This window comes from Narcine bancroftii, chromosome 4, assembly GCF_036971445.1.
Source record: "Narcine bancroftii isolate sNarBan1 chromosome 4, sNarBan1.hap1, whole genome shotgun sequence".
NCBI classification, from domain to species: domain Eukaryota; kingdom Metazoa; phylum Chordata; class Chondrichthyes; order Torpediniformes; family Narcinidae; genus Narcine; species Narcine bancroftii.
This window is the reverse complement of record NC_091472.1, coordinates 8,410,427-8,437,530: the sequence shown is the minus strand read 5'-3', so window position 1 is coordinate 8,437,530 and position 27,104 is coordinate 8,410,427. Positions and strand designations below refer to the sequence as shown.

General features: G+C 44.7%; 1 protein-coding gene and 1 long non-coding RNA gene across 3 annotated transcripts in view; one reads left to right on the top strand and one right to left on the bottom strand.

Moving 5' to 3' along the window:
* Positions 1–17,066, bottom strand: part of nmbr (neuromedin B receptor) — a 62,967-nt gene extending 45,901 nt beyond the window's left edge. The window contains exons 1-2 of one of the 2 annotated variants that reach the window (XM_069930366.1): positions 12,900–13,027; positions 4,860–4,927 (exon numbers count right to left, since the gene is read on the bottom strand). Coding sequence is in view for 1 of the 2 variants with exons in the window: in XM_069930368.1 (XP_069786469.1) it covers positions 16,511–16,914 (404 nt within the window). In the remaining variant the exon portion in view is untranslated. Of the gene's footprint in view, positions 1–4,859; positions 4,928–12,899; positions 13,028–16,510 lie in introns of those variants that run through there. The other variant, XM_069930368.1, reaches the window with a different exon arrangement.
* LOC138759777 (uncharacterized) lies at positions 13,202–25,125 on the top strand. The gene is made up of 5 exons (XR_011355079.1): positions 13,202–13,290; positions 14,967–15,358; positions 18,845–18,884; positions 20,056–20,172; positions 24,542–25,125. It is a non-coding gene; the product is annotated as an uncharacterized lncRNA (long non-coding RNA).
* The last annotated feature ends 1,979 nt before the right edge of the window (positions 25,126–27,104 follow it).

The window sequence follows — 27,104 nt, the reverse complement described above, 5'->3', positions numbered from 1 at the left end:
TGGGTGGGGGGGGGTTGTGACCCCACTGGCTGACACCACCAGAGGGGGTAACACCAAAATGACTGTCTATAAAAATGTTTGTGCAGTGTTTCAGCAGAAATTTATTAGTTTTTTAATAAAAATATCCCTATCGTTAGTTATAACATCGAAAACGTTTTTCGTAAGCCCAGCTTACATGTGCCAATACACCTATAAGGCTAAAACTCGATGTTAATTTACTTTTTGAACCTACTAATGGGCTCCAGTCAGAGCTGTTGTTATTCCCAGATTACAATGACGCTTCGAATCACGTGGTTTCACGCGACGCCAACAGGCGCTATTGTTTTGCTAGTCGTTTATCTCACTACATTGCCGTTACATTCAGTGAAATACGGGAATTATGATTTACGAATAACAGGGGAACAAAACACATTACCAAGGATTCTGTATGGTCTAGTATGGGAGGAGGTCCATGGTGGGGGGTAGGGTGACACACTGGGTGACACTAACCCTAGTGACGCCACTGTTGTTAAGCAAGAGAAGTCTGCAGACACTGGGGTCAAATGCAATACACAGATCTGTTGGAGGAACTCACAGCATCTACAGCGTGACCTGCTGAGTTTCTCCAGCTCATTTCTGCGTTGCTACGCCAAGACTTTAAGTGTAGCGCAGGCTTAGAAGAGATTGGGGAGAGAAGGCAGCAATGCCGCCACAGGAAAGTAAAGTCGTTCAGCTTCAGAGCAGAGAAACAGGACCTTTGGCCCATCTCACAATGCTAGGCATCCATCTGCCTGGAGCCCATCTCATTCTGAGCCTTTCCCATACATGTACCTGTCTTAATACCTTTTCAATATCAAATGTAAATTCACGGTTGCACAACATGGAACAGAAAGTGGACATTTGATCCATGAGTCTATGCCAACTGTCAAATACCCAGTTTTACATGAATTCTATGAATAGATATCAATTTTATTTCTCTTAAGGAGTGGAATTTTTTCTTGGTGGTGGAGCTGGATTTCTCTGACCAGACCATCATTTTTAGCTCAACCCTAATTGAACTAATGATTGTCACGTGTAAATAGTGAAAATTTTGTTTCGTTGGGCTATCCAGGCATGTCAATCCATAGTTAATTGCTACACGTGGCTAGCATAGCTGTGAACGAGCGCTGTTACAGTGCCAGCGACCCAGGTTCAAATCCCATGCTGTCTATAAGGAGTTTGCTGTGTCCACGTGGGTTTCCTCCAGTTTCCTCCCACCCTTCAAAATATATAGGGGTTGTAGGTTAAGGGATATTTGGGCGGCACGGGCTCGTTACTGGGCCTGTTACTATGCTGTATGTCTAAATTAAAATATAAATAATTTTAAAAGATAAGATAAAACAAAAGCGCAAGGTGCCGTGTAACAATAAGCCAAAGAGGACAGGGTTTGTGTTAGAAAGATAAAGTGTGCAGAATATAGAGAAAGGGTACAGAAAATCAGTGTAAGGGCATAATTTTTTTATTAGTGAGACGGCTGTTTAGTAGTTTGACTACAACAGGATATAAACAGACCTTGAATTGCCTTTGAGGAGGCGATGGCTACCTTGGCCTGCCGTACACCTAGAGATGAAGACACTCTCACAGTGAGACCAAATTTGAGATCTCAGGGTGGCACAGCTGGCATAGTGGTTAGTGCCACACCATTAGAGTGCGGCCGATTGGGACTGGGGTTCTAATCCCACGCTCTCTGTAAGGCACACATGTCAAACTCTGGCCCGCGGGCCAAATTTGGCCCGTGATATAATTATATTTGGCCCGCAAGATCATTTCAAAAATGTATTAGAGGTGGCCCGCTGGCCGCCGCGCCACTATAGCGCATGTACAGTAATACAACAAGTCCCAGAATGCATTGGCGTCAGCCTGCTAATCGCCCCCACCTCCTCTGTTTACGTTGTAGGGTCTCACCGTGGACTCTGGTTTTGGGGCCTGGCCGGTGTCAGGGGAAGCCAAGGCCGCTTCCCAGTGCCCGGAACCGGAGGCCTCGGGCCTGACCTCGCCAGGACCGTTGTCCACTCCCCCTCCCTGCCGCAGGCCGAGCCGCGACTCACGGTGACGGGGCCGCTGATCCGCCGAGATGCCGCCCTGCAGCGAGAGCCAATGCCCCCGCACTGTCGCTGTCCAACCCGATCGCCCGCAAACCCCGCCATTCCGCACACAGGCCTGAGTAAGGATTATGAACTTTAATCTCAGGATAAAACGATCTTCCAATAGTTTCATGTCACAGTGATAAATATATTCCTGGTTAAAAATGGTCCTGCACCTGAATACAAGCTCATTAGGCATAAAACTTGAAAAGTGTGTAAATCAAAGGATATCTGTACCAATGGAAAAATGGCATGGCAAATAACCCTGCTAGAGTTCATGCCCACAATCAGTCACCCATTGGATTGTTTCAGGAATCATGTTATTCTCCCACATTCTCAATAGCCCTCAGATTTTACTATTCGACAGCACACTAGCAACATTTGACAAATCCTCTATAGAGAAATATTATTTACCGAATATTTTATCTCATTTGTTAATGCTTCTGGAAAGAGTTTATCCAAAACTATTATTAAACATTTATTTTAATAAGAAAAAGCTTAACATTACATATGTTGAAAGAAGAGAAAACATGCAGATGTTGTTGAAAATTTTCAATAAATATTTAGTTCGGCCCTCGACTTCGTCCAAGTTTTTAATTTTGGCCCTCCGTGAATTTGAGTTTGACACCCCTGCTGTAAGGTATTGGTACGTTCTCTCCATGGGTTTTCCCTGGAGGCTCCGGTTTTCTCTCACCTTTCCAAACATACCGGGGGTGTAGGTTAATAGCGTGTAAATTGGGTAGCATGGACTTGTGGGCTGAAATATCTAATTTGTTTTAAAATTAATTTTAAAATCAATTGACAATTAAGGTACAGAGATATATATTATATATATATATATATATATATATATATATATATATATACATCCAAATCAGGCCGTAAAAGCACAGATATGCTGGAGAAACTCAGTAGGTCTCACGGCATCCATAGGAGGTAGAGATATATAATCAACGTTTCAGGCCTGAGCCCTTCCTCAAGGCATGAGTGAACCGCAGGCGGGCACCTGAATTAAAAGGGTGGGGGAGAAGGGAAGAAAGGGTGGGGGGAGGAGCACAGGACAGAAGGCAAAAGGAGAGGAAAGGTGAGAATTGATTGGGGGAGGGAAAGAAGGAGGGAGAGAGAGAGAGAGAGAGAGAGACAGAGAGAGAGACAGAGAGAGTGAGAGCTAGAGGAAAGGATAAATATGCATAGATGGGTGAGAGGCTAACAGAAACCGACAGTCGATGTAAATGCCATCCGGTTTGAGGGTGCCTAGACGAAATTTGAAGTGTCGTTCATCTAATTTCGGGATGGTCTCATGGATGCTGTGAGACCGGCTAAGATCCTCCAGAATTTCTGTGTTTTTACTACGTTCACAGCTTCTGCAGACTATCGTGTTCCTGCAAAATCCCTGCGGACAAAGGATACGGCATCGCACGGTGCTTTTGCAATGTCCATGATGAATAATGGGGCATTTTGTGGTGGAATATTCCAGAACTTTGATGGAAGGAAGGAATGTTTACTTTGGATGTCAGTCAAGTGTTCCATGAAGTTTCTAACTTTTATGGGGAACTACATTTATCCGGTTGGCAAGTTGAACTTATGGTCAGTGGGTATAGATTGGAGAGTGGGGATAGTGACCCAGCATGGCACTGCCATTGAATGCCATGGGTATATGATCAGATCTTCTCTCATTGGGGATGGATGATACCTCAGTCTTCATGCATGCATGGGGCAGTTAGCATAGCAGTTAGTGTGCTCCGCTGTTAAATGCCAGCAATCAGGGTTTGAATCCAGCGCTGTCTGTATGGAGTTTGTTTGTCCTCCCCATGTGAGCTTTCCCCAGGGGCTCTGGATTCCTCCCACCCTTCGAATTGTACTGGGGTTTGTAGGTCAATTGGGTTTAATTGGGCTGCATGTGTTGTACGTCTACCTTTATAAGGATAGATTGTTAAGTTTACTGCAGACAGAGTGTGAACGGAATTAGCAAGTATCTCCTCTTCTAACTTTACAAACGAAGGATGCGTTTCGTCGAAGCAGCTGGAAGTAAATCGGGCTTCGTATAGAATCATAGTTTTACCGCACAGAAAGAGCCCCAGCTGGTCTATGCTGCTCTCCTGAGCTTCACCCTTTACCACCAAACCAGCCACTCCCAACCTTTTTTCAGCTATGCCCCCCTTCCCCCCTTCCCAGGACTCTGCTTTTTTTTAACGCCGCTCTCCCCGTGAAGCAGTCAATTTTTGGTTTCTTTTGTGCTTCTCTCCTACCGACTGCAGAGAAAAAATACATCCAAAAATATTTCTGTTTCGTGAGGAGAAAAGAAGACAAGGCTTTGACTTAAATGTGTTGTCGCCCCCCCCCCACCCCCCAAGGGGCAATACGGCCCCGTAGAGAACAGCCGATCTAAACATTTCCTGCACATGTCTGTTGGACTTTATGATGGTATTCACCTCTACCTCTTGCCCTGGTAGCTTGTTTTATATTGTCACCACCCTTTGACTAAAAAAATGTCCCATTTAAGTATTTCCCCTCTCACCTTAAACCTACACCCTCTCATTTTAAAATTTTTTTTAGATATCCAACACTGTAACAGGCCAATTCGGCCCTACGAGTCCGTATGGTCCAATTTACACCCCATTAACCTACGCCCTGGTGAAGGGTGGAGGGAAACTGGAGCCCCCTGAGAAAACCCACGCAGACATGAGGAGAACGTTTGCTGTTAAATGAGAACATTTGGGGTTGAGTCCAATACACAAACGGGCTGGAGAAACTCACCGTATCGTGACCTGCTGAGTCTTTCCAGCAAATTTCTGTATTGTCCTCTAATTTTTGATTTCTTCACCCTGAAAAACAAAGACTATGGCCATCACCTTCGGACATAGGGCACAGTACAGGCTCTTCGGCCCTTGATGTTGTGCTGACCTATATATTTTTACCAAAAACCCTTCCTGCCTCGTAACCCTCTATTTTTCTTGCATCCATGTGCCTGTCTAAGAGTTTCTTAAATGTCCCTATTGTACCAGCCTCCACCACCACCCCTGGCAATGCTCTCTGGGCACCCACCCCTCTTTGTGAAGAACATACCCCTGACATCGCCTCTTAGCTTTCCTCCCTTCACTTTGTACAGATGTCCTCTGGTCTTTGCAACTCCTGCTCTTATTTATGGCCCTTGTGATTTTATATCCCTCTGTAAGGTCACCCTCTCCTGTGCCTCCTACAGTCCAGAATAAACTATCCCATCCATTCAGTCTCAGTCGCATCCTTGTGAATCTTTCCTGCACCCTCTCCACATCCTTCCTGTTGCTGGGTGACCAGAACGGAACACAATATTCCACATGGGGTCTCCCAAAGTCTTGTACAGCTGTGATGTGTCATCCCAACAGCCGTTGAGATTCCAGCAGTAATGTCATTTGACCGGAATTATTGATTCCTGATAGCCAGTCCCTTCTATCTCTGTCCAAGGCATGATTCCATCCAGTGGGTGCATTGACTCCACAATGCCCATTGACTTTCAGTATCATTAACCCTCATTGATGCTCCTTTTTTATAGAGAATAGTCCTTCTCCATTCCTTGATTTCAGCTCTTTGGCCCAGGAGTTCCCCAGGAAAGCGGTCATTTCAAAACTCAAAATGGGAATCGGGGAGCAGATAATTGATAAATCATCGAGGGAACCATCATGAGCGATGGCTGTATACAAAAGTTGTGACTTCAAGGTGTTGGTGAGTACATTCTTGGACTACTATGAGGGGCTCTGGTCATCCTGCTATGGGAGGGATAAGACCATAAGATAAGGCATAGGAGCAGAAATAGACCATTCATCTGATCCGACTTAATTACAACCTAATCATAATACTTTCAACATCATGACAGAAGATGTGGAATCATAGAGTCAAACAGGCCATTCAACCCAACTTATCCATGCTGACCACAGATACATTTGGTCCATATCTTCCTAAGCATAAATCTGTCCAAATGTCTTTGGAGTTGTGCCATTCAGTCATGTGCTGATCCACTTCCCCACTCAGCCCGAATGCCTGGCTTTTGTCCCATAGCCTTTGATGTTCTGGCAAATTAAGAACTTAGCAATCTCTGCCTTAAATACACCCAAAGACCTGGCCTTGACAACCATCTGTGGCAACAAATTCCACATAATCACCACCTTCTGTTTTAAGTGGCACTCTTCAATCCTGAACTTGTGCCCTCTCATGCAAGATTCTTCAACCACAAGGAACAACCTTTCTGCATCTATTCAAAGTATTTCAATGAGATCTCCCCTCATTTCTCTAAATTCCAATGACTACAGGTCAAGAGGCATCAAATGCTTCAGATATGGTAACCCTTTCATTCCTGGAATCATCCCAGTGAATCTCCTCTCAACCCTCTCTAACATCAATACACCTTTTCTTAAATGAGGAGCCCAAAACTGCTCCATATCCTCCACGTGAGGTCTAGCAGGGCCTTATAAAGCCTCAACATCACCTCCCTGCTCTTACATTCAATTCCTCTTGAAATGAGCGTTGCATTTGCTTTCTTCACCACCGACTCAACCTGCAAGTTTACCTTCAGGCTATCCTGCATGCAAACACCGAAGTCCCTTTGCATCTGGGAATTTTCAATTTTGTCCACATTTAGAATATAATCTGCCTGTATAATTTTTCAACCAAGGTGTTTGGCCGTCCCTTTCTGGCATTGAATTTCATTTGACACCTCTCTGCCCATCCTCCTAATCTGTCCAAGTCCTCCTGCAACCTCCCTGTTTCCTCAACACTACCTGCTCCTCCACCTCCTTTTGTATTGTGGCAGATTATTTTATATTATGTATAGATATGTTTTTGAAAGATAGATTGTGGGGTTTTAGCCAGGTCAAACTGATGCAAACACTTCAAAACAGATCTCATTTTAAAATGCAAGAGTTATGCATACGGTGGTGCCTACAAGTCTGCAAAGACAATGGACTCCTTTGCTGGAGATTTTCAAAGGGAGTTACTCCCTCTGAAATAGAAGGGCTCATCTCAGGAAATCGATAAGATCTCGCACAAATTGATTTTGGGAATCAGCAAGCTGCTTTGTTGGAGAGTGCTGGTTTTAGGAAAGTCATGTGGTTTTAGGAAGCAGAGAGAGTCAAACAGGTTTTCTGTAAGTGTGGCACAGAGAGAGGGAGAGAGAGAGAGAGAGAGAGAGAGAGAGAGTGCTAGTTTTCTGCAGTGGCTTTTGGAAGCTTGTTTGAAACCCCATTTTGAAGATGGGTTGTGAGTTCTGAGTTCAGCCTGTTCAAAGCCCTTGTGATCTATACAAGTGGAGATGGTTGGCTGTGTACAGCTTTGCCTAAGATAAGGGAAACAGAAAAGGAACTCTATGGTGACCTGAAAGAAAGGTTATCACGAGTAAAACCCAGATCGGCAAGACACTGAAGTGGCTGATTGGAAGAAATCAGTTTGTGTGTGTCCGAGGAGCAACAAATCTCTCTGAAAACTAACAAGAACCTTCCTGAGTGGTAACCATTTACCTTTCAACCACCAAAACCCGGTGAAGATTCATAAATGCTAAATTCTATGCACAGTATAAAAATTGCCTGAACTTGGAGGAGTGAGAAGTGAGACTGCTCTGTGAATCAAATAACTTTTCTGAATTTACATACACATGCACTTAGAATTAGAAGGAGGTTAAGTTAAGTTAATAGTAATAAGTTTGATCCTGTTTTTATGTTTGAAGAAAATTAAAGGTAACTTTTGTTTAAGTAACCATTTGTCTTGGTGAATTTCTTTTGCTGCTGGGTTTTGGGGTCCTCTGGGCCCGTAACAGTATCACTTGCAAACTTGGCCACAAAGCCATTCATTCCGTAATCTAAATCATTGATATCAATACTTTGAAAGGGGTGCAGAGGCGATCACCAGGATGTTGACAAGCTAGAAGTTTTGAGTTATAGAGAGAGGATAAATAGGCTGGGTCTTTATTCCCTGGAGCAGAGGATGCTGAGGGGTATAGAGCAGTGGTGTCACTAGGGTTGGTGTCACCCAGTGCAGTAACTCCCCTCCCTCTCCACCTATGGACCTCCTCTTTTACCAGACCATATAGAGTCCTTAGTAATGTGTTTTGTACTAATGTTATTTGTAAATTGTAATTCCCATAGATCACTGAATGTAACGGCAATTTTCTCTTCTCTTTAGCTTGGCTTCACGGATGAAGATTTAGGGAGGGGTATGTCCACGTCTGCTGCAGGCTGGTTGGTGACTGACAAGGCAGGCACGGTTGCAGCGGTTGCAAGGAAAAATTGGTTGGTTGGGGTTGGGTGTTGGGTTTTTCCTCCTTTATCTTTTGTTAGTGAGGTGGGCTCTGTGGTCTTCTTCAAAGGAGGTTGCTGCCCGCCGAAATGTGAGGCGCCAAGATGCACGGTTGGAGGCAATATCAGCCCACTGGCGGTGGTCAATGTAGCAGGCACCAAGGGATTTCTTTAAGCAGTCCTTGTACCTCTTCTTTGGTGCACCTCTGTTTCGGTGGCCAGTGGAGAGCTCACCATAGAACACGATCTTGGGAAGGCGATGGTCCTCCATTCTGGAGATGTGACTCACCCAGCGCAGTTGGGTCTTCAGCAGCATGGATTTGATGCTTGTGGACTCTGCCAGCTCGAGTACTTTGATGTTGGTGATGAAGTCACTCTAATGAATGTTGAGGATGGAGCGGAGACAACGCTGATGGAAGTGTTCTAGGACCCGTAGGTGATGCCGGTAGACGACCCATGATTCGGAGCCGAACAGGAGTGTGGGTATGACAACGGCTCTGTACACGCTAATCTTTGTGTGTTTCTTCAGGTGGTTGCTTTTCAGACTCTTTTGTGTAGTCTTCCAAAGGCGCTATTTGCATTGGCGAGTCTGTTGTCTATCTCTTTGTCGATCCTTGCATCAGATGAAATGGTGCAGCCGAGTTCTATGTGCCTGATGGAGATGTGGGGGGGCTGGTGATCATGGTGGGGAGCTGGCTGATGGAGGACCTCAGTTTTCTTCAGGCTGACTTCCGGGCCAAACATTTTGGCAGTTTCTGCAAAACAGGACGTCATGCACTGGAGAGCTGGCTCTGAATGGGCAACTAAAGCGGCATCGTCTGCAAAGAGTAGTTCACAGACAAGTTGCTCTTGTGTCTTGGTGTGAGCTTGCAGGCGCCTCAGATTGAAGAGACTGCAATCCGTGTGGTACCGGATGTAACAGTGTCTTCATTGTTGAGGTCATTCATGGCTTGCTTCAGCATAATGCTGAAGAAGATAGTAAAGAGGGTTGGTGCAAGGACGCAGCTTTGCTTCACACCGTTGTCAATGGAGAAGGGTTCGGAGAGCACATTGCTGTATCTGACCCGACCTTGTTGGTTTTCGTGCAGTTGGATAACCATGTTGAGGAACTTGGGGAAGCATCCAAGGTGCTCTAGTATTTGCCAAAGCCCTTTCCTGCTCACGGTGTCGAAGGCTTTGGTGAGGTCAACAAAGGTGATGTAGAGTCCTTTGTTTTATTCTCTGCACTTTTCTTGGAGCTGTCTGAGGGCAAAGACCATGTCAGTAGTTCCTCTGTTTGCATGAAAGCCACACTGTGATTCTGGGAGGACATTTTTGGCAACACTAGGTATTAGTCTATTAAGGAGAATCCTAGAGAAGATTTTGCCTGCAATGGAGAGCAGCGTGATTCCCCTGTAGTTTGAGCAGTCTGATTTCTCGCCTTTGTTTTTGTACAGGGTGATGATGATGGCATCACGAAGGTCCTGATGCAGTTTTCCTTGGTCCCAGCAGAGCATTTGCCGCCAGCCTTCCAGACCTCTGGGGGATTCCATCCATACCTGCTGCTTTGCCACTTTTCAGTTGTTCAATTGCTTTATATGTCTCTTCCCGGGTAAGGACCTCATCCAGCTCTAGACTCAAGGGCTGTTGAGGGAACTGGAGCAGGGCAGATTCTTGGACTGAGCGGTTGGCACTGAAAAGAGATTGGAAGTGTTCTGACCATCGATTGAGGATGGAGATCTTGTTGGTGAGGAGGACTTTGCCGTCTGAGCTGCGCAGTGGGCTTTGGACTTGGGGTGAGGGGGCCGTACATAGCCTTTAGAGCCTCGTAAAAACCCCTGAAGTTGCCAATGTCCGTGCTGAGCTGGGTTCGTTTGGCGAGGCTAGTCCACCACTCGTTTTGGATCTCCCGGAGTTTGCGCTGAAGACGGCTGCATGCGAGACGGAAGGCTCATTTCTTCTCTGGCCAGGACGGCTTTGCAAGGTGAGCCTGGTGAGTAGATCGCTTCCTTTCCAGCAGCTCCTGGATTTCCTGGTTGTTTTCATCGAACCAGTCCCTGTTTTTCCTGGAGGAGAAGCCCAGTACCTCTTCAGTGGATTGCAGTATGGCAGTCTTCAGCTGATCCCAGAGGGTTTCAGGGGACGAGTCCGTGAGGCGGATTGCATCTTTGAGCTTGAGGTTTGCCTGGAAGTTTCCTCTCACTTCGTCTGACTGCAAGTTTCCAACATTGAACCTCTTTCTGGGGGCTCCACTGTTCTTGAACTTTGGCTTGAAGTGAAGGTTGAGCTTGCAGCGAACCAGCCGGTGGTCAGTGTGGCATTCCACGCTGGGCATGACCCTGGTGTGGAGCGCATCTTGTTTGTCTCTTCCTCACACCAGAACGTAGTCCAGGAGGTGCCAGTGTTTGGATCGGGGATGCATCCAGGTAGTCTTCAGGCTGTCACTCTGCTGGAAAAGGGTGTTTGTAATGACAAGCCGCTGTTCTGCGCAGAGCTCCAACAGGAGGCGCCCATTGTCATTGCACTTGCCTACACCATGCTTACCAAGGATTCCTGGCCAGGTTTCTGAGTTTTTGCCGACACGAGCGTTGAAGTCGCCAAGGATGACAACCTTGTCGGCTGTAGGGGTGCGTTGAATGAGGTTGCACAGGTCAGTGTAGAACTTGTCCTTTTCTGTTGGTTCTGTCTGGAGGGCTGGAGCATAGACACTGATGAGGGTGATGCGTCGCTTGTTTTGAAGGGCGAGTCGCATGGACATGATCCGGTCCGAGTGGCCTGTCGGGAGGTTTTCGAGTTTGGAGGCAAAGGAGTTCTTGACCATGAAGCCTACACCAGATAGGCGTCGTTCAGCCTGAGGCTTTCCAGACCAGTAGAGTGCGTAGCCCACGTCGTGTTCTTGGAGGCTGCCTACATCTGCAAGATGGACTTCACTGAGAGCGGCTATGTCGATGTCGAGTCTGAGGAGTTCATGTGCGATGAGGGCAGACTGACGTTCAGATTGGTGGCTGTCAGCCTTGTCTAACATAGTTCTGATGTTCCAGCATGCTAGCTTGACTTTGTGCACATCTTGTGAGGGGGAGGACGTGGACCTGTCCTCGGGCCTGCGCAAAGGAGCTTTTAGGTGGAGTGCAGTGTGCGCAGTACTGGCCCCACCCTTTACACCCATGGTTCGTGTGCCATGGCCAAGCAAGCTGGGACGTGGCAGCGAGGTCCTTGGGTCGTAGGTTTTATATCGGAGTGTCCTTCTCCTATGCAGGTTACTTAACCGGGCTGAAGAGGCCTGCCTCCCCTTTTAGGTCGAACCATATCTGGCTTTTGGCAATAGTACTGAGATAAACAACTATCAAAATTAAAATTACACCTTTAAATTACAAATTCGTACAGACAGCCTCAATGTATTTACATTTACATCATTTCACATAGTTGCAGTGAAAATTTGATATTGATTTATGCATGTCGCATGATAGAATATCCCTGCCCAATAAAAAAAAAACAAATTAGCAATATTTGAAAAAATATAGAATAATATGTGATGTAATATGAATAGGCAAAAAGATGGCAGCACTGCCGGAGGTGCGGACCCATGGGGAGTCTGGGAGCAGACATGCAGCATTCCCTAGGGGTCCAGCTGCCCAGTTGACTGATGTTGGCTCTGCGCAGGCTTTGAACAGCCCGTTGAGGGAGCTGATGGTGGTTTTAGCTGAAATTCCATGTCTGCGGGTCTGCACCCCAGATGGCGGTGCCTATTAATCTGTAGTGGCCATGAGAGACTGCAGGATCCAGGGAAGTGGGGCTCTAGAGGATGGGAAGATTAAGCACCCTCCGAGAGGGAGAAGCGGAGGAGACGACCCACAGGGACAATGACCACAGCAGCGGGCCAGACAGGGGACACTGCATGAAACTGTGGGCTGCTGGAGACTGCTGTTGGGAGACTCACACTGGAGACTGGCTCGAACTGGCTGGAGGGGTGCCAGGTATCAGAACTGAGATGTGAGGAGGTGCTGGGAATGCTGAGGGGTTCCTGACCATGTTGGAGGTTTAGATCTGGAGCTTGGGTCACCAATAGTTTGGACTGGACTTTGTGTGGCTGCAGGGGCAGGAGGCAAATCTACAGACATTCAGTGACTAAGGGGGTGTCTCTTTTGCTTCTCTCTCTCTGACTGGAAGAGGCGCTTCGGCAATCCCTGCTGGTGGAAAATTTGTCCGCCTTGCAGCAGGCAAAAAGGAAATTCAGGTAATATGACCCTGTTTTATTACTATGCAAATAAATTGAACCATGAATCAATTGCTTAAGTGTAATATTTCCTAGATTATATGAATACTAACAACAAAATTGTTTGGTGAAATCTTTCTACATTGAATTGCAACATTACTGGTTCCAACGTCATTAGTAACTGAGCCTTCTTTTCCTTTAATTACTACTTCATTCTCAAAACCGTTATTGATCTCAGTTCACAAGTACTAATGACCACAATATTGTAGCTAAAACACCAGAAAATTTGACAAAAGCAGCGACTATAAAAACACCAACAGCAATGAAAACAACAGCGCTTACTGATGGCGCGTGGAGACGAAACCACATGGTTCGAAGCGTCATTGTTAATTAGGTAATAATGACAGCTCTGACTGGATTGCATTGGAGCATTCGAAAAATATATGAGCATTGAGCTTTAACCTTGTTGGTATGTGAGCTTGGCTTACGAAATATGGTTTTTTTTATAACTACCGACAGGGATATTTTTGTAAAAATAAAATTTTTCTGCTGTAGAAAAAATGTTATAGAGTTATTATGATGTCACCCCCCCCCTCTGATGATGTCACCCGGTATGGTCCGCACTTCCCCCCCCCCCCCAAGTGATGCCAGTGGTTTAGAGGTTTATGGAATAATGAGTGGTAAATAAATGCTCACAGTCTCTTTTCCAGGGGAGATGATTCCAGAACTAGAGGTAAGGTAAGAGGGGCCTGAGGGGCATCTTTTACACTCAGTAGTCAGTCCTCATCTGGAATATAAACGGATGCTTGATAGGATAGGTGGTGTGTAGAAGGGGCCTGCTTCATGTCGTGCCCATCTACTTCACGATTTAATAAAGCTCAAAGTCTCTGTTGAGGATGTTATCTCATCTACATGCTAATGGAACCAACCAACTGGGATTTCCTTTGTAGTCACTCTGCATTGGCAACAATACAAGTGCAGCAGCAAGAATTCTTCTTCTCCCTGTGTACCAAATCACTTCAGCTCCAATGTAGAGATCATCTTATTTTCAATTTTATTTTAATTCATTTTTAAAAATATTTAGACCTCACAGCACAGTGACAGCCCTCAAACCCATTCTGCCCAATTTGCACCCAATTAACCTGCACCCCCAGTACATTTCGAATGGTTAGAGAAAACTGAGGAAAATCCATGAAGACACGGGGAGAACGTACACACTCCTTACAGACAGCCCAACATTCAAACCCCAGGTTCCTATCACTGGCACTGTAACAATGTCACATTAACCGCAACGTCAACTGTTCTGCCCCTTTTATATTATATTTCTATAATATATACATAAATATATATTTATATTAAAATGTTATTTTATAACATTGATAGCCCAGTGCAGAGAAAGGATCTGTTCCTTCCCACTCCACCTCCACATAGAAAGACTCCTAAAATTCACAAAGAAATAAATGGCCAGCGATTGCAGAGAATGCTTCAGGAACAGTTGTCTCAGAGGACAGATACTTTGTCTCACAGAAGGTTGGCAGGCCAACATCTTATACAACTGCAACACGACCTCCCAACTTTTATACTTAGTACCCTGACTGATGAAGGCTAACGTGCCAGAAGTCTTTATGACCACCCCATCTACCTATGGCTCCAATTTCAAGGAACTATGTACCTGCCCTCCTGGATCTGTCTGCTCCCCAGATCCCTACCATTCACTGTGTAGGTCCTAACCAGGTTAGACCTCCCAAAATACAACACCTCATATTTCTGTGTTAAATTCTGTACCTGTAATTGAAAGTGTAGTGAAGAATGGGAAACAAAGTCAGATTTGGATAGAAAGAAAATGCTAAGAAGCAATCACTCAGGGTCCTGAGCTATAGAGAGAGGTTGAGCAGCCTGGGATTTTATTCCTTGGAGGATGAAGGGTGATCCTATAGAGGTGTCCAAAATCATGAGGAATAGATTGGATGAACGCAGAGAGTCTTTTGCCCAGAGTTGGGGAATCAGTAATCAGAAGGACATCAGTTTGAAGTGGGGGAGGGGGAGATATTTAACAGGAACCTGAGGGGTAAATGTCTTTAACATAGCGAGTGGTGGGGGTATGGAAGATGTGGTTGAGGCAGATACTAATGCAATGTTTAAGAAAAATATTGGAAGGAAAAATATGGACTGGGTGCAGGTCAGTGGGACTAGGCAAAAAAAAAATGGTTTGGCTCAGACTAGAAGGGCTGAAGGGGCCCTATTCCATGAACAGTCTATGAGGATCCATGGATAGGATAGGTTTAGAGGAATTTAGGGCCAAAGGCAGACTGGAGAGATAAGTAAGAGTGGGACATTTTGGTCAGGTGAAGGGCCTGTTGACTCTAAATTGTATCTGATTTAAATTTGTGTTATCTATTTTTAAAAAAGGAACAGCCCTGGCAAGTTTTCAGAGAAAGAGAAAAATGCAAGATTTACAAATGCTGGCATCTTGAGCAAACAGCAAGAAGCGGGGGGTGGAACACTCAGATGGGCAGGCAACATCCGCAGAGATAAATGGTCAGCCAACATTTCCTCTCCCAGGATTGATCTGCAGTGGTGACTGAACTTTTCTCTCCATGGCTGCTGGCTGGCCCACCGAACCCCTTAAAGTGCAGTGCACGAAAGTGCCAGGGACGATCAGCCGGTCACACAGCATCCATAGGAAGTGAAGGGTAACTAACGTTGTGGGCCTGAGCCTTTCCTCAGTCCCCTCAAGCCTCTGATTGTCAGCGATTTGATGGGAACCCCGTGAAGATTGTCATTTCTTTTCAACATCCCAAGTACAGCAATTTTTCTTAATTTCTGGAGTTGTTGTTGCACCGCGACATTGTCCTATTTTGATTGCTACGATCGTACAATGTCATTGCTGAGATCAAAATCAAACAGATTGAGGATTCTACATCAATGTTCACCTGCTTTTAATGTTTATAAATGATAGATATACCCGATGACAGGTGCTTGACTCATTCTATGAGGCCCAACAAAGACAAATGTAATGTAATGATCAATTTTGCTGTGATACAAAGTTGTTAGTGGACTGCCCCTTTATGTCTGCCAGCTATCTCCAATCATACTAGGCAGATTATTTGAGAGTCTTTTGTTCCTAAAGAGAATATCACAGCAGGAGGCATCACTACACCTCCCTGTTAACAAAGTGACTTGTTGTAAGGAACCTTAATTGGTATACAGTTAGAGACACAACCTCTTTGAATATTTTTTGCTTTCAACTCCAGCAAAGGTATTTTCATTGTGTGCCATCCCCGCATGATGAGCACAGCTGCCCGAGACACCAGAGACTGCAGATGCTGGACTCTTGGAAGAAAAATAAAGTATGCCTCTGCTGGAGGGACTCAGCGGGTTTAAACCAGAATCAGTGGGAGAAGGTGAATGGTCGACAATTCAGGTCAAACGTCATTCAGCCTTTTTTCTCTTGCTGGTACTGTTCGACCTGTTGAGTTACCCCAGCAGAATGTACCTTCAGTTTTAAACACCAGCATGCATATTTTCTGACGATGGAGCAGATTCACTTTTCTTATTACACCTTGAACAAACTATAACTTTAATTTGAATGGCCCAGGCAGGTGAATGGGCCAACAGTCCAACGTGATAAATGGGGCAAATATGTGGGTGGGTAGATAACTAGATATTTTAGTAGATACCGTAAGTACCTGGTTAATTGATAGTTCGATATAAGACTAAGAGGCTGCTGGGATGTGGACAGACTGACAACCAGAGAGACAAGCAAACAGACAGAAGGGCGGGCAAAACAGACTGGGGGAGCCAAGCAGACAGACGGGCCGGCAAGCAGATAGACGGGAGGAGAGCAGACAGATGGTGGGGGGGGGGGGGGGGAAGCAAATAGCTGAGGAGGCAAGCAGACAGACAAGGTCGTTTTAATGTAAATAACTGTCGGGCTCCCTTGCAGTTCCTACCTGTCGGCGCTGAGGGCGGTGAGTGTAAACACCGACACTCCCACTGAGGTGAGCTGGATCAAAGGGATGAGTTTACAAGCCACTGTGCCAAAGACCCATTCTTCGAAGAAGTATCTCGTCGCGTCCACGGGGACGCAGGTCACCAGGAGCAGCAGATCGCCGGCCGCCAGGCTTGAAATGAAAATATTAGGGACGCTGCGCATTGCGCTGTTGGACACAAAGACCTTAACTAACGTGATATTTCCCAGTAAGCCCACGGTGATGATCAGGAGGTAAATAGGTGGCACGATGCACCGAATGGCGAAGAAGACTGTGTCCAGGTACACCATCTCCTCGGTGAAGTTGTTCTGGGTTGACAGGTCCAGGGAGAGGGCAGTGCTGTTGGAGAATAGTCCGCCAGCCATCCTAAAAGTCCCCCTCAACTTTCTAAAAAGAGATAAAACTTGTCCTCGTTTGAAAAGCTGTGAAATCAGCTCCGTACTGGGTCACAAGTGATGGATGGTGATATCCGCACCCCTGATCTTCAGGTGACCCTCTGAAGCCCACAATCTGCCTACATTGGAGAAAGAAACGGGAGCAGAATAGTCTAGTTTATTAGAACATTGGATTTCGTCGCATTATTTGAAATGGCACGTTTACCATGTAGCGTCCAATGTCGATCCGTTTAAATTTGATCGCAGACCCTGATCTCAGGTTCGGGAGCTGTCCTGACTCCGTGGTGCTGAAATGCTTCTTGTTCCATGTCCAGCGGGGAGGGGTGTTGCCAGGCAGTCAGAAGGCTGCTGTCCGCGCCGCGGTGCTGAAGTCGCGAAAAGGAGCAAAGATTTCTTTTCTTATCTTCAAATGTCTTTCCTCTTCTTCCTCCTCTCCGATGACCTTTATCCCCTGGTTTGACGTTTCTCTCTACTATTCCCCTTGAATAATAGGCATCTCTCTATCAATTCCATAAAGGCGTGGGTTTATCCGCTTTGATCATAACATAGAGTGTTGGTAGTCTCAAAGGGTGGACTTTATTTAAAGAAAATATCACAGACTTCATGCAAAGTATGACGAAAGTTGTTGCTGGATCCAATTGGATCCCACGAGAACGCCTCTACCGGCCAAGAGAACTCCAATCATTCCCATAATATCTGAAAGTTGAACACACGTGGTTGGTTCCTGATGCAAACTATGAATGCGTTTCTAAAAAGAGCCTCATAAAATTCTCAACATTTTGTGACAGGATTATGGAGGGTGGAATCAATAAATGTACAATTTTGCCTCGTGGAGCTTCAGAAATTATTCATTTTAATATAGTTTGCTTTATATGATTTTATGGCCGATGACGCACCGATCTATTATCTACTGTTTATTTGTTTCCGATGGAGCTTTAACTCTTCGGAAGCGCTCATTCACCAGTTGGTGGCGAGTTGGTTTCCAAGGACGGAGTGCCCAATGCCGTGGCACTGACATACTTTGAGGACCTGGCCTTTGTCCAGACACACGCCCTTCAAAGCAAGGTTCGCCTGACCTCGAGAGATAAGCAAAATAAACACCCAAGGAAGCTTGAAAGTTTTATCCGCGTCCGGGTTCCTGGAACCTTTATTCGAACCCATTTGCGAATTGAAACAATGATATATTCCGACGAAGCGTTTGAGGGCAGCAAGGGGATTGTTTGCAAATGCCTTGCCCCTCACCACGGACGGTGAGCTGTGTCCCGGGGGCCTCTGTTCATGCCAACACAACCGGAACATATCCCACAACCATCAGAAAGGTCTTCATTCTGCAGAGTCGCAGCCATCGGCAGGCAGTTCAGGCTTAGCCTTTTCAATGAATCTTCAGCTTATAACCGATCCAACATGGGGGGGGGGGGGGGGGGGAGGGGGGTGAAAGACTAATGCTGGAAGGGATTTCACGCGGAATGTTTCTTTATTTTCCGTTCCAAACAATTATTGGGATTTTCAACAGGGGTAAAATTGCACGAATTATAATAATGGCAACAGGTTGGGTTGTTGAGGGTCTGGTTACACAGGGACTGAAATGGACATTGAGCTGTCCATTAAAACAGGTTTTCCTCTCAATCGCTCACTCACTCGTTTACACACACACACCAACGCCGCGCTCGCCCACACACACAGGCACATCCCCTCACACACACACACACACACATCCAGACACTCACACGCGCGCACACACCAACGTGTACTCACACCTACAATCACACACACGTTCACAAAAGCATTTACACACACACACACACCTTTCGCACGTCCGCAGTCTGTCCATCTTCAGCTCTGAAACGGACGCTGTTGAGCACAAGTTAACGCTTTCATTTTTCTCTCTCTCTCTCTCAAGTGGGAAGATTCTTTATGGAAACAACTAAAAGCACAAGCTGGTAAGAAGAAACAATTTGGCCCATTTTCCTGTTGCCAACTTTCTAAAAGAGCTATCGGATGTCCCGCCGCCCCCCTCCTTCTCCCTGCCCCCCAACTCCCCAACCACTGCGAAAACTGATACTAAATACCTCTTAACCGTTGCTATTGTATCTCCTTCTATTACTTTTCCAGGCAACAGGTTCCAGGCCCCCTAACTCTTTGAGTTAAAAAAAAAGGCCTCTTAAATCTCCTTTAAACTTTCTCCCTCTCTCCTTAAAGAGATGACATTTCGAATTTGCAATTTCCACTGCGAAAAACGACTCTGACCATCTGCACGAGTGGTTTTTAACCTCTTTTTCCCCCATTCACATACCACCTTAAGTAATCCCTTACTAACCACAGACACCTATGGCTCTGTGGTTAAGTAAGGGATTATTTAAGGTGGTATGTGAGAGGGGAGGGTTGAGAACCATTGATCTACACTGTCACTGCTTCACTTTATGTGTAGTGTAATGCTGTGCAGTGCCAGTGATCGGGATTAGGTTCGAATCCGGCGCTGTCCGATGATTTCCTCTAGTCTGTGGAAGTTTTCTCTGGATTCTCTAGTTTCTTCCCACCGTTCAAAACATACCGGGATTGTAGGTCAATTGGGTGTAATTGGGCAACTCGTGAGCTGAACGGTCCTGTTACAGAGCTGTCTGGCTAAATATAAATTTTAAATATATATATATATTAGCTATATATTGTTTATTATTAAAATCTAGGGACAATTCCCTAGATAAGATTAAAAAACCTTGGGAGCAAGATCTTCAGCTTTCATTTTTGGCTATTACACGGGATTATATTTTAAAATTATAAAACTCTTCTTCTTTGTGTGCCCATCACTCACTTTTACAATTTAAGGTAGTACATCCAACCTCTCTTTCTAAAGTTCAATGAGCTAAATTTAACTCCAGCATTTCTTCACAATGTGACAAGAGCTGGACTGAAGAAGATACTCTGTTATCATGTTAACCTTGTCCTTCTTTTTCCCTTTTTAGGGAAAAATCTTTTTCATATGTTAGCTTTAGTCCTTAATGTAAATTTGAGACCAAATCCCTTAATTGCCCTATTTAGATTAAGCAAAATAACTGACTTGAATTTAACAGTCTCTCAATCCTATGTAATCTCATTTGCTTCACTTATTGCTAGATGTTCAATACTGATGAGATGGGAAGATACTGTCCCTCCTTCACATACTCAGTGGCGATCTGATATGGTGGCATGTTTATCTTTAGAAAAAAATCAAATGGTCTACCAAAGTAACAGGTTTGAATTTTTTAAATTTATACCCATATAACCATTTACAGCATAGAAACAGTTCGGCCCTACTAGTCCTTGCCAAACATCTTCTCCCACCTCGTCCCACTGACCTGCATTCAGCCCATAACCCTCCATACCTCTCCTGTCCATATACCTATCCAAATTTTCCTTGACTTCTACCACCTCTGCCAAAGTTCAATCCACTCCTCCACCATCCTCTGCATGAAAAAATTCCCCTTCATGTTTCCCCTAAACTTTTCCCCTTTTACTCTCAATCCATGCCCTCTTGCTTGAATCTCTCTCACTCTCAATGGAAAAGGCCTATCCAAATTGACTCTACCTGTCTCCCTTCTAATTTTGAATACCCTCAATCTTCTACGCTCCAGGGAATAATGTCCCAGCCTGCTCAACCTTTCCCTGTAACTCAAACCCTGAAACCCTGGCAACATTTTCGTAAACCTCCTCTGCCCTCTCTCTATTCTGTTTATATCTTTCCTATAAGTCAACGACCAAAACTGCACACAATATTCCAAATATGGCCTCACCAATGCCATACAATTTCAACATAACATCCCAACTCCTGCGTTCAATACTCTGATTTATGAAAGCCATTATACTAAATGCCTTCTTCAGCACCTGTCCATATGTGATTCATCTTTCAGAGAATTATGTACCATGACTCCTAAATCCCTTTGTTCCACTGCTCTCCTCATTTTCTTTGGCTTGGCTTCGCAGACGAAGATTTATGGAGGGGGTAAAAGTCCACGTCAGCTGCAGGCTCTTTTTGTGGCTGACAAGTCCGATGCGGGACAGGCAGACACGGTTGCAGCGGTTGCAGGGGAAAATTGGTGGGTTGGGGTTGGGTGTTGGGTTTTTCCTCCTTTGCCTTTTGTCAGTGAGGTGGGCTCTGCGGTCTTCTTCAAAGGAGGTTGCTGCCCGCCAAACTGTGAGGCGCCAAGATGCACGGTTTGAGGCGTTATCAGCCCACTGGCGGTGCTCAATGTGGCAGGCACCAAGAGATGTCTTTAAGCAGTCCTTGTACCTTTTCTTTGGTGCACCTCTGTCACGGTGGCCAGTGGAGAGCTCGCCATATAACACGATCTTGGGAAGGCGATGGTCCTCCATTCTGGAGACGTGACCCATCCAGCGCAGCTGGATCTTCAGCAGCGTGGACTCGATGCTGTCGACCTCTGCCATCTCGAGTACTTCGATGTTAGGGATGAAAGCGCTCCAATGGATGTTGAGGATGGAGCGGAGACAACGCTGGTGGAAGCGTTCTAGGAGCCGTAGGTGGTGCCGGTAGAGGACCCATGATTCGGAGCCGAACAGGAGTGTGGGTATGACAACGGCTCTGTATACGCTTATCTTTGTGAGGTTTTTCAGTTGGTTGTTTTTCCAGACTCTTTTGTGTAGTCTTCCAAAGGCGCTATTTGCCTTGGCGAGTCTGTTGTCTATCTCATTGTCAATCCTTGCATCTGATGAAATGGTGCAGCCGAGATAGGTAAATTGGTTGACCGTTTTGAGTTTTGTGTGCCCGATGGAGATGTGGGGGGGCTGGTAGTCATGGTGGGGAACTGGCTGATGGAGGACCTCAGTTTTCTTCAGGCTGACTTCCAGGCCAAACATTTTGGCAGTTTCCGCAAAGCAGGACGTCAAGCGCTGAAGAGCTGGCTCTGAATGGGCAACTAAAGCGGCATCGTCTGGAAAGAGTAGTTCACGGACAAGCTCTCCTCAATTGTCTACCATTTAACATGTATGTCCTATTTTGATTAGTCCTACCAAAATGTAGCACCTCACATTTATCAGTATTAAGCTCCATCTGCCATCTTTCAGCCCACTCTACTAACTGTCCTGTATCACCCTGTAAGATTTAATAATCTCCCTCACTGGCAACAACACCGCCAACCTTTGTATCGTCTGCAAATTTACTAATCCAATATGCTACCCTATCATCTAGATCGTTAATATATATGACAAAAAGCAATGGACCCTGAGGCACTCCACTCGACACCAGCCTCTAATTTGGTAAAACAATTTTCCACCACTACTCTCTGGCATCACCAATCCAAATATTGCCAAATCCATCTTACTACTTCATCATTAATACCTAATGCTTCCCACCTTCCTCACTAACCTCTCATGGGGAAGCTTATCAAAAGCCTTACTAAAGTCCAAATAGACAACATCCACAGCCTTCCCCTCATCAACCTTTTTAGTAACCTCCACGAAAAACTCTACAAGATTTGTTAGACATGATCTACCATGTACAAGACCATACTGACTACACTGACTCAATCCCTGTCTTTCCAAATAAATCCTGTCTTTCCAAATATCCTTTTATCAACTATTTTCATAATTTATAAGATTATTCAGATATTGTTTTGTCATTTTAATCTTCTCTCTATGGTAGCAAATTATATGTATCTACCAACAATTTTGGATGGGAAAGGGGTAGATTTTATAGAATAGTAATATCTTTTTTTGGCTTTTTAAATGAGCCATTTTATATTTGTTTTAAGTGCATAGTAGACTTTTTTTTGTCTTTTTTTTAGTATTTTGTTATATATAATAGGGTTTATTCTACATATAATTACTACACCTGTATATTTATTTTTACATACTTACTCTGTTTAATGGCTTATACTTGTTTACAGAAACAGGAGGAGTTGTGGATAGTGAAGATGGTTTTCAGGGACTGCAGAAGGATTTGGACTGTTTAGAAGAGTGGGCTGAAAGGTGGCAGATGGAGTTTAATACTGATAAGTGTGAAGTGCTTCCTTTTGGGAAGAATAATCAAAACAGGATGTATGTGGTGAACGGGAGGGCATTGAGGAATGCAGAGGAACAGAGAGATCTTGGAATAATGGTTCATTGGTCTTTGAAAGTGGATTCTCATGTAGATAGGGTGGTAAAGAAGGTTTTTGGTATGCTGGCCTTTATAAATCAAAGCGTAGAATATAGGAGCTGGGAGGTGATGTTGAGACTGTACAAGGCATTAGTGAGACCAAATTTGGAATACTGTGTTCAGTTTGGGTCCCCAATTATAGGAAGGATATCAATAAGGTAGAGAGTGTTCAGAGAAGATTTACTAAAATGATGCCTGGATTGCAGTATCTAGAATACAAAGAAAGATTGATTAGATTGGGTCTTTATTCATTGGAGCGTAGAAGGTTGAGAGGGGATTTGATAGAGGTATTTAAAATTATGAAAGAAATAGATAGAGTAGATGTGAATAGGCTCTTTCTGCTGAGATTAGGGGAGATTGGAACGAGGGGTCATAAGTTAAGGGTTAGGGGGCAAAACTTTAAAAGTAATATACGAGGAAGTTTCTTCACTCAGAGAGGGGTGGCTGGGTGGAATGATCTTCCAGGAGGTAGTTGGGGAAGGGTCAATTCTGTCATTTAAGAGGAGGTTAGATGAGTACATGGATGTGAGGGGTTGGAGGGTTATGGGCAAGGGTGGAACTAGTGGAGTTTCACGTAAATCAGTGTGGACTAGAAGAGCCAATATGGCCTGTATCCATCCTGTAAATTGTTATGTTATACGTATCAATATAGCTACAAGGCTAAAACTCCATGCTAACTCCATGCTAAATTTACTAAATCTTCTAATGTGCTCCAGTCAGAGCCCCCCCGACTCAGTGCTGTCATCACTCCCACACCACCACCCTCAGCACTGCCGCCAACCCCCCCACCCCACTCCACCCCCCAGCTCTGCCTGGACAAACAATGAAAGAAGGGACACATACCTGTTTCCTTTATGCAGGGTACACTTGATTCATGGGGGGGGGGGGGTGAGGGAGGCAGGGGTGACACAATGAGTTAGAGCACCGGGTGACACCAAGCCGAGTGACTCCACTGGTTAGAATATTGGGAATGCCCTCTGTGTTCTATGGCCAAGCCAATTTTGAATTTATTCTGCCAATCTCCATGGATCACATGTGCCTTAATAGCATACCATGAGGGACCATGTCAAATGCCCTGGTTCATATGTACAACCTACAACTGCCCTCGCCTCATCAATCACCTGCATCATTTCCTCTGAAAAACTCCATTGTTTATAAGATGAGACCTCACCCTAAGCCATGCTGACTATCCCCTAATAAGTCTATAATCTTCCAGATGTGAATAGATGCTATCTCTCAGAATCTTCTCCAATAATTTCCCTACCACCAGTGTCAGACTCATAGGCCAATATGATCCTCTTTGTTCCTCTTGCCCCACTTTGTGATGTACTCCCATTTTTCAGTTCATTTTCATTTGTGTGGGGCTGCCTCTTTAAGAGAACAGATTTAACAAACATTGCAGGTTTTGGAAACTGACTCTGAGTTAGCAACTTTGAAGACAGCATGTTCTGCACTTTAATACATTTGCAGAGTGAAGCAAAGAAGCCCTGAAGTAAAGACCATGTGACCAGCTTATTAAAAAGACTGCATCATTTGTTGAGGAGATCATTTTAAGGAGGCAGCACAGAAGTGAAAAGCTCTTCGACTTCCTTGTGGGAATGAGAAACCCACTTGGCCTCATTGTGTAGTTATAGATAAACTGTCGGAATTCCTCCTGTTAGTTATTGAGGAATGAGAAGACCACTTCATGATCAAAAAGAGTGAAGGTCACTTTTGATCAGCTGGCCCATGAAAAAGGTTCTACTTGCAGAAAAAACTCTGCGCTTCACTGGTCACCAGAGTGCGAGTCACTTGAGTTCTGGAAGCGTCATGAGCATCACTTGCTTCATGTCCCTTAGGCCAAAGAAGAGGGGAGTTTTGGTTGACACTCAACCTAAAAGGGACATTTACCTGAAGCACCACAACAAGGGTTTCATGAGTTACTCAACATTCTGTTGCCCCCAGTCACTTTCACCTACTTCATGAACTGATAATTTCATCCAAGACCTGCAGATACACATCCATCTTAAAGCCTGCATGTTGCCTTCATCTAAGACTTGCGTGCCTCACCCATCTTAAAGCCTAAATGTCACATCAAACTAAGGCCTGTGTGTCTCATCCATCTAAAGCCTGTGTGTCATAACAATTTCAAGCCTACTTGTCAACACTGGGATTTTATGAAACTGATCTTGGAACGGTTTTTCAATAATTGTGCCTTGAACTGTAATGGCTTGTGGTACTACACACACACACACACACACACACACACACACACACACACATATGCAAACACACACACAGACACACACACACAAACACACAAACACACACACATAAACACACACACACAGACACACAAACACACAGACACAGACACACAGACAAACACACACACACACATATGCAAACACACACACATATGCAAACACACACACATATACACACATATGCAAACACACACACAGACACAGACACACAAACACACACACAGACACAGAAAAACAAACACACACACACACAGACACACACACACACAGACACAGACACACAAACACAGACACACAGACACACACACACACACAGACAAACACACACACACAGACACAGAAAAACAAACACACACACACACAGACACACACACAGACACACACACACACACACACACACACTATATATATATTCCTGCATTGTTGGGGGTTAAGTGAGATAAGAGTATTACAGTTTTTCAAGGAGTTTACCAAGAAAGTAGATGAAGGAAAGGCTGTGGATGTTGACAAGGTCCCACACTGGAGGCTAGTCAAACAATAATCATGGCTTTTATTAACAGAAACTTATTAGCAGAAACTTATAAGGGAACAGCCGTCATCATGGAAGACTAATTTACATATAGATTGGACTAGACAAATTGGTAAAAATACTGAGGAGGAGGAATTCCTTGAATGTTTACGGGACGGTTATCTAGACCAATATGTCGAGGAACCAACTCGGGAGCAGGCCATTTTAGACTGGGTATTATGCAATGATAAGGGGCTAATCAACAATCTTGTTGTGCGAGGCCCTTTGGGTAGGAGCGATCACAATATGATCGAATTCTCACTCGACATGGAGAATGATGAAATTAAAACCGAGACTAAGGTCCTGAATTTAAATAAAGGGAATTATGATGGTATGAGACGGGAGTTGAGTAAGATTGATTGGGGGGTGTTTATGGGGGGGTTGACTGTGGATAGACATTGGAAAGCATTCACAGATCTAATGGAGAAATTGCAAAAATCGTTTATACCGGTTTGGCATAAAAATAAACCAAAAAAGGTGACTCAACCGTGGATAACAAGGGAAATTAGAGACAGCATTGGGTCCAAAAAGAGAGCATATCAATTGGCCAAAAAAAGTACCGCAACCGAAGACTGGGAGCAGTTCAAGATGCACCAAAGGAGGACAAAGGGATTAATCAAGAGAGCAAAAATAAATTACGAAAGTAAGCTTGCGGCAAATATAAAAACCGACTGCAAAAGCTTTTATAAATATGTCAAGAGGAACAGATTGGTGAAATCCAGAGTAGGTCCTTTGCAGTCGGAATCAGGGGAATATATAATGGGGAATAAGGAAATGGCAGACCAATTAAATTCTTACTTTAGTTCTGTTTTCACAAGAGAGGATACAAATAACCTCCCGAGGATGTTGGGAAACATAGAGACTAATGCAAGGGAGGAACTGAAAGAAATCAGTATCTCTAAGGACATGGTCTTAGGGAAATTGATGGGATTGAAGGCCAATAAATCCCAAGGGCCTGATAATCTACATCCTAGGGTACTCAAGGAAGTGGCCATTCAGATAGCAGACGCTTTAAGAATTATTTTCCAGAACTCGATAGACTCAGGATCAGTACCCATGGATTGGAGGGTAGCTAATGTTACCCCACTATTTAAAAAGGGGGGGTAGAGAAAAAGCGGGGAATTATCGGCCGGTGAGCCTTACATCAGTAGTGGGCAAAATGATGGAATCCATTATTAAGGATGTAATAGCGGAGCATATGACTAGCAGAGAAGGGATC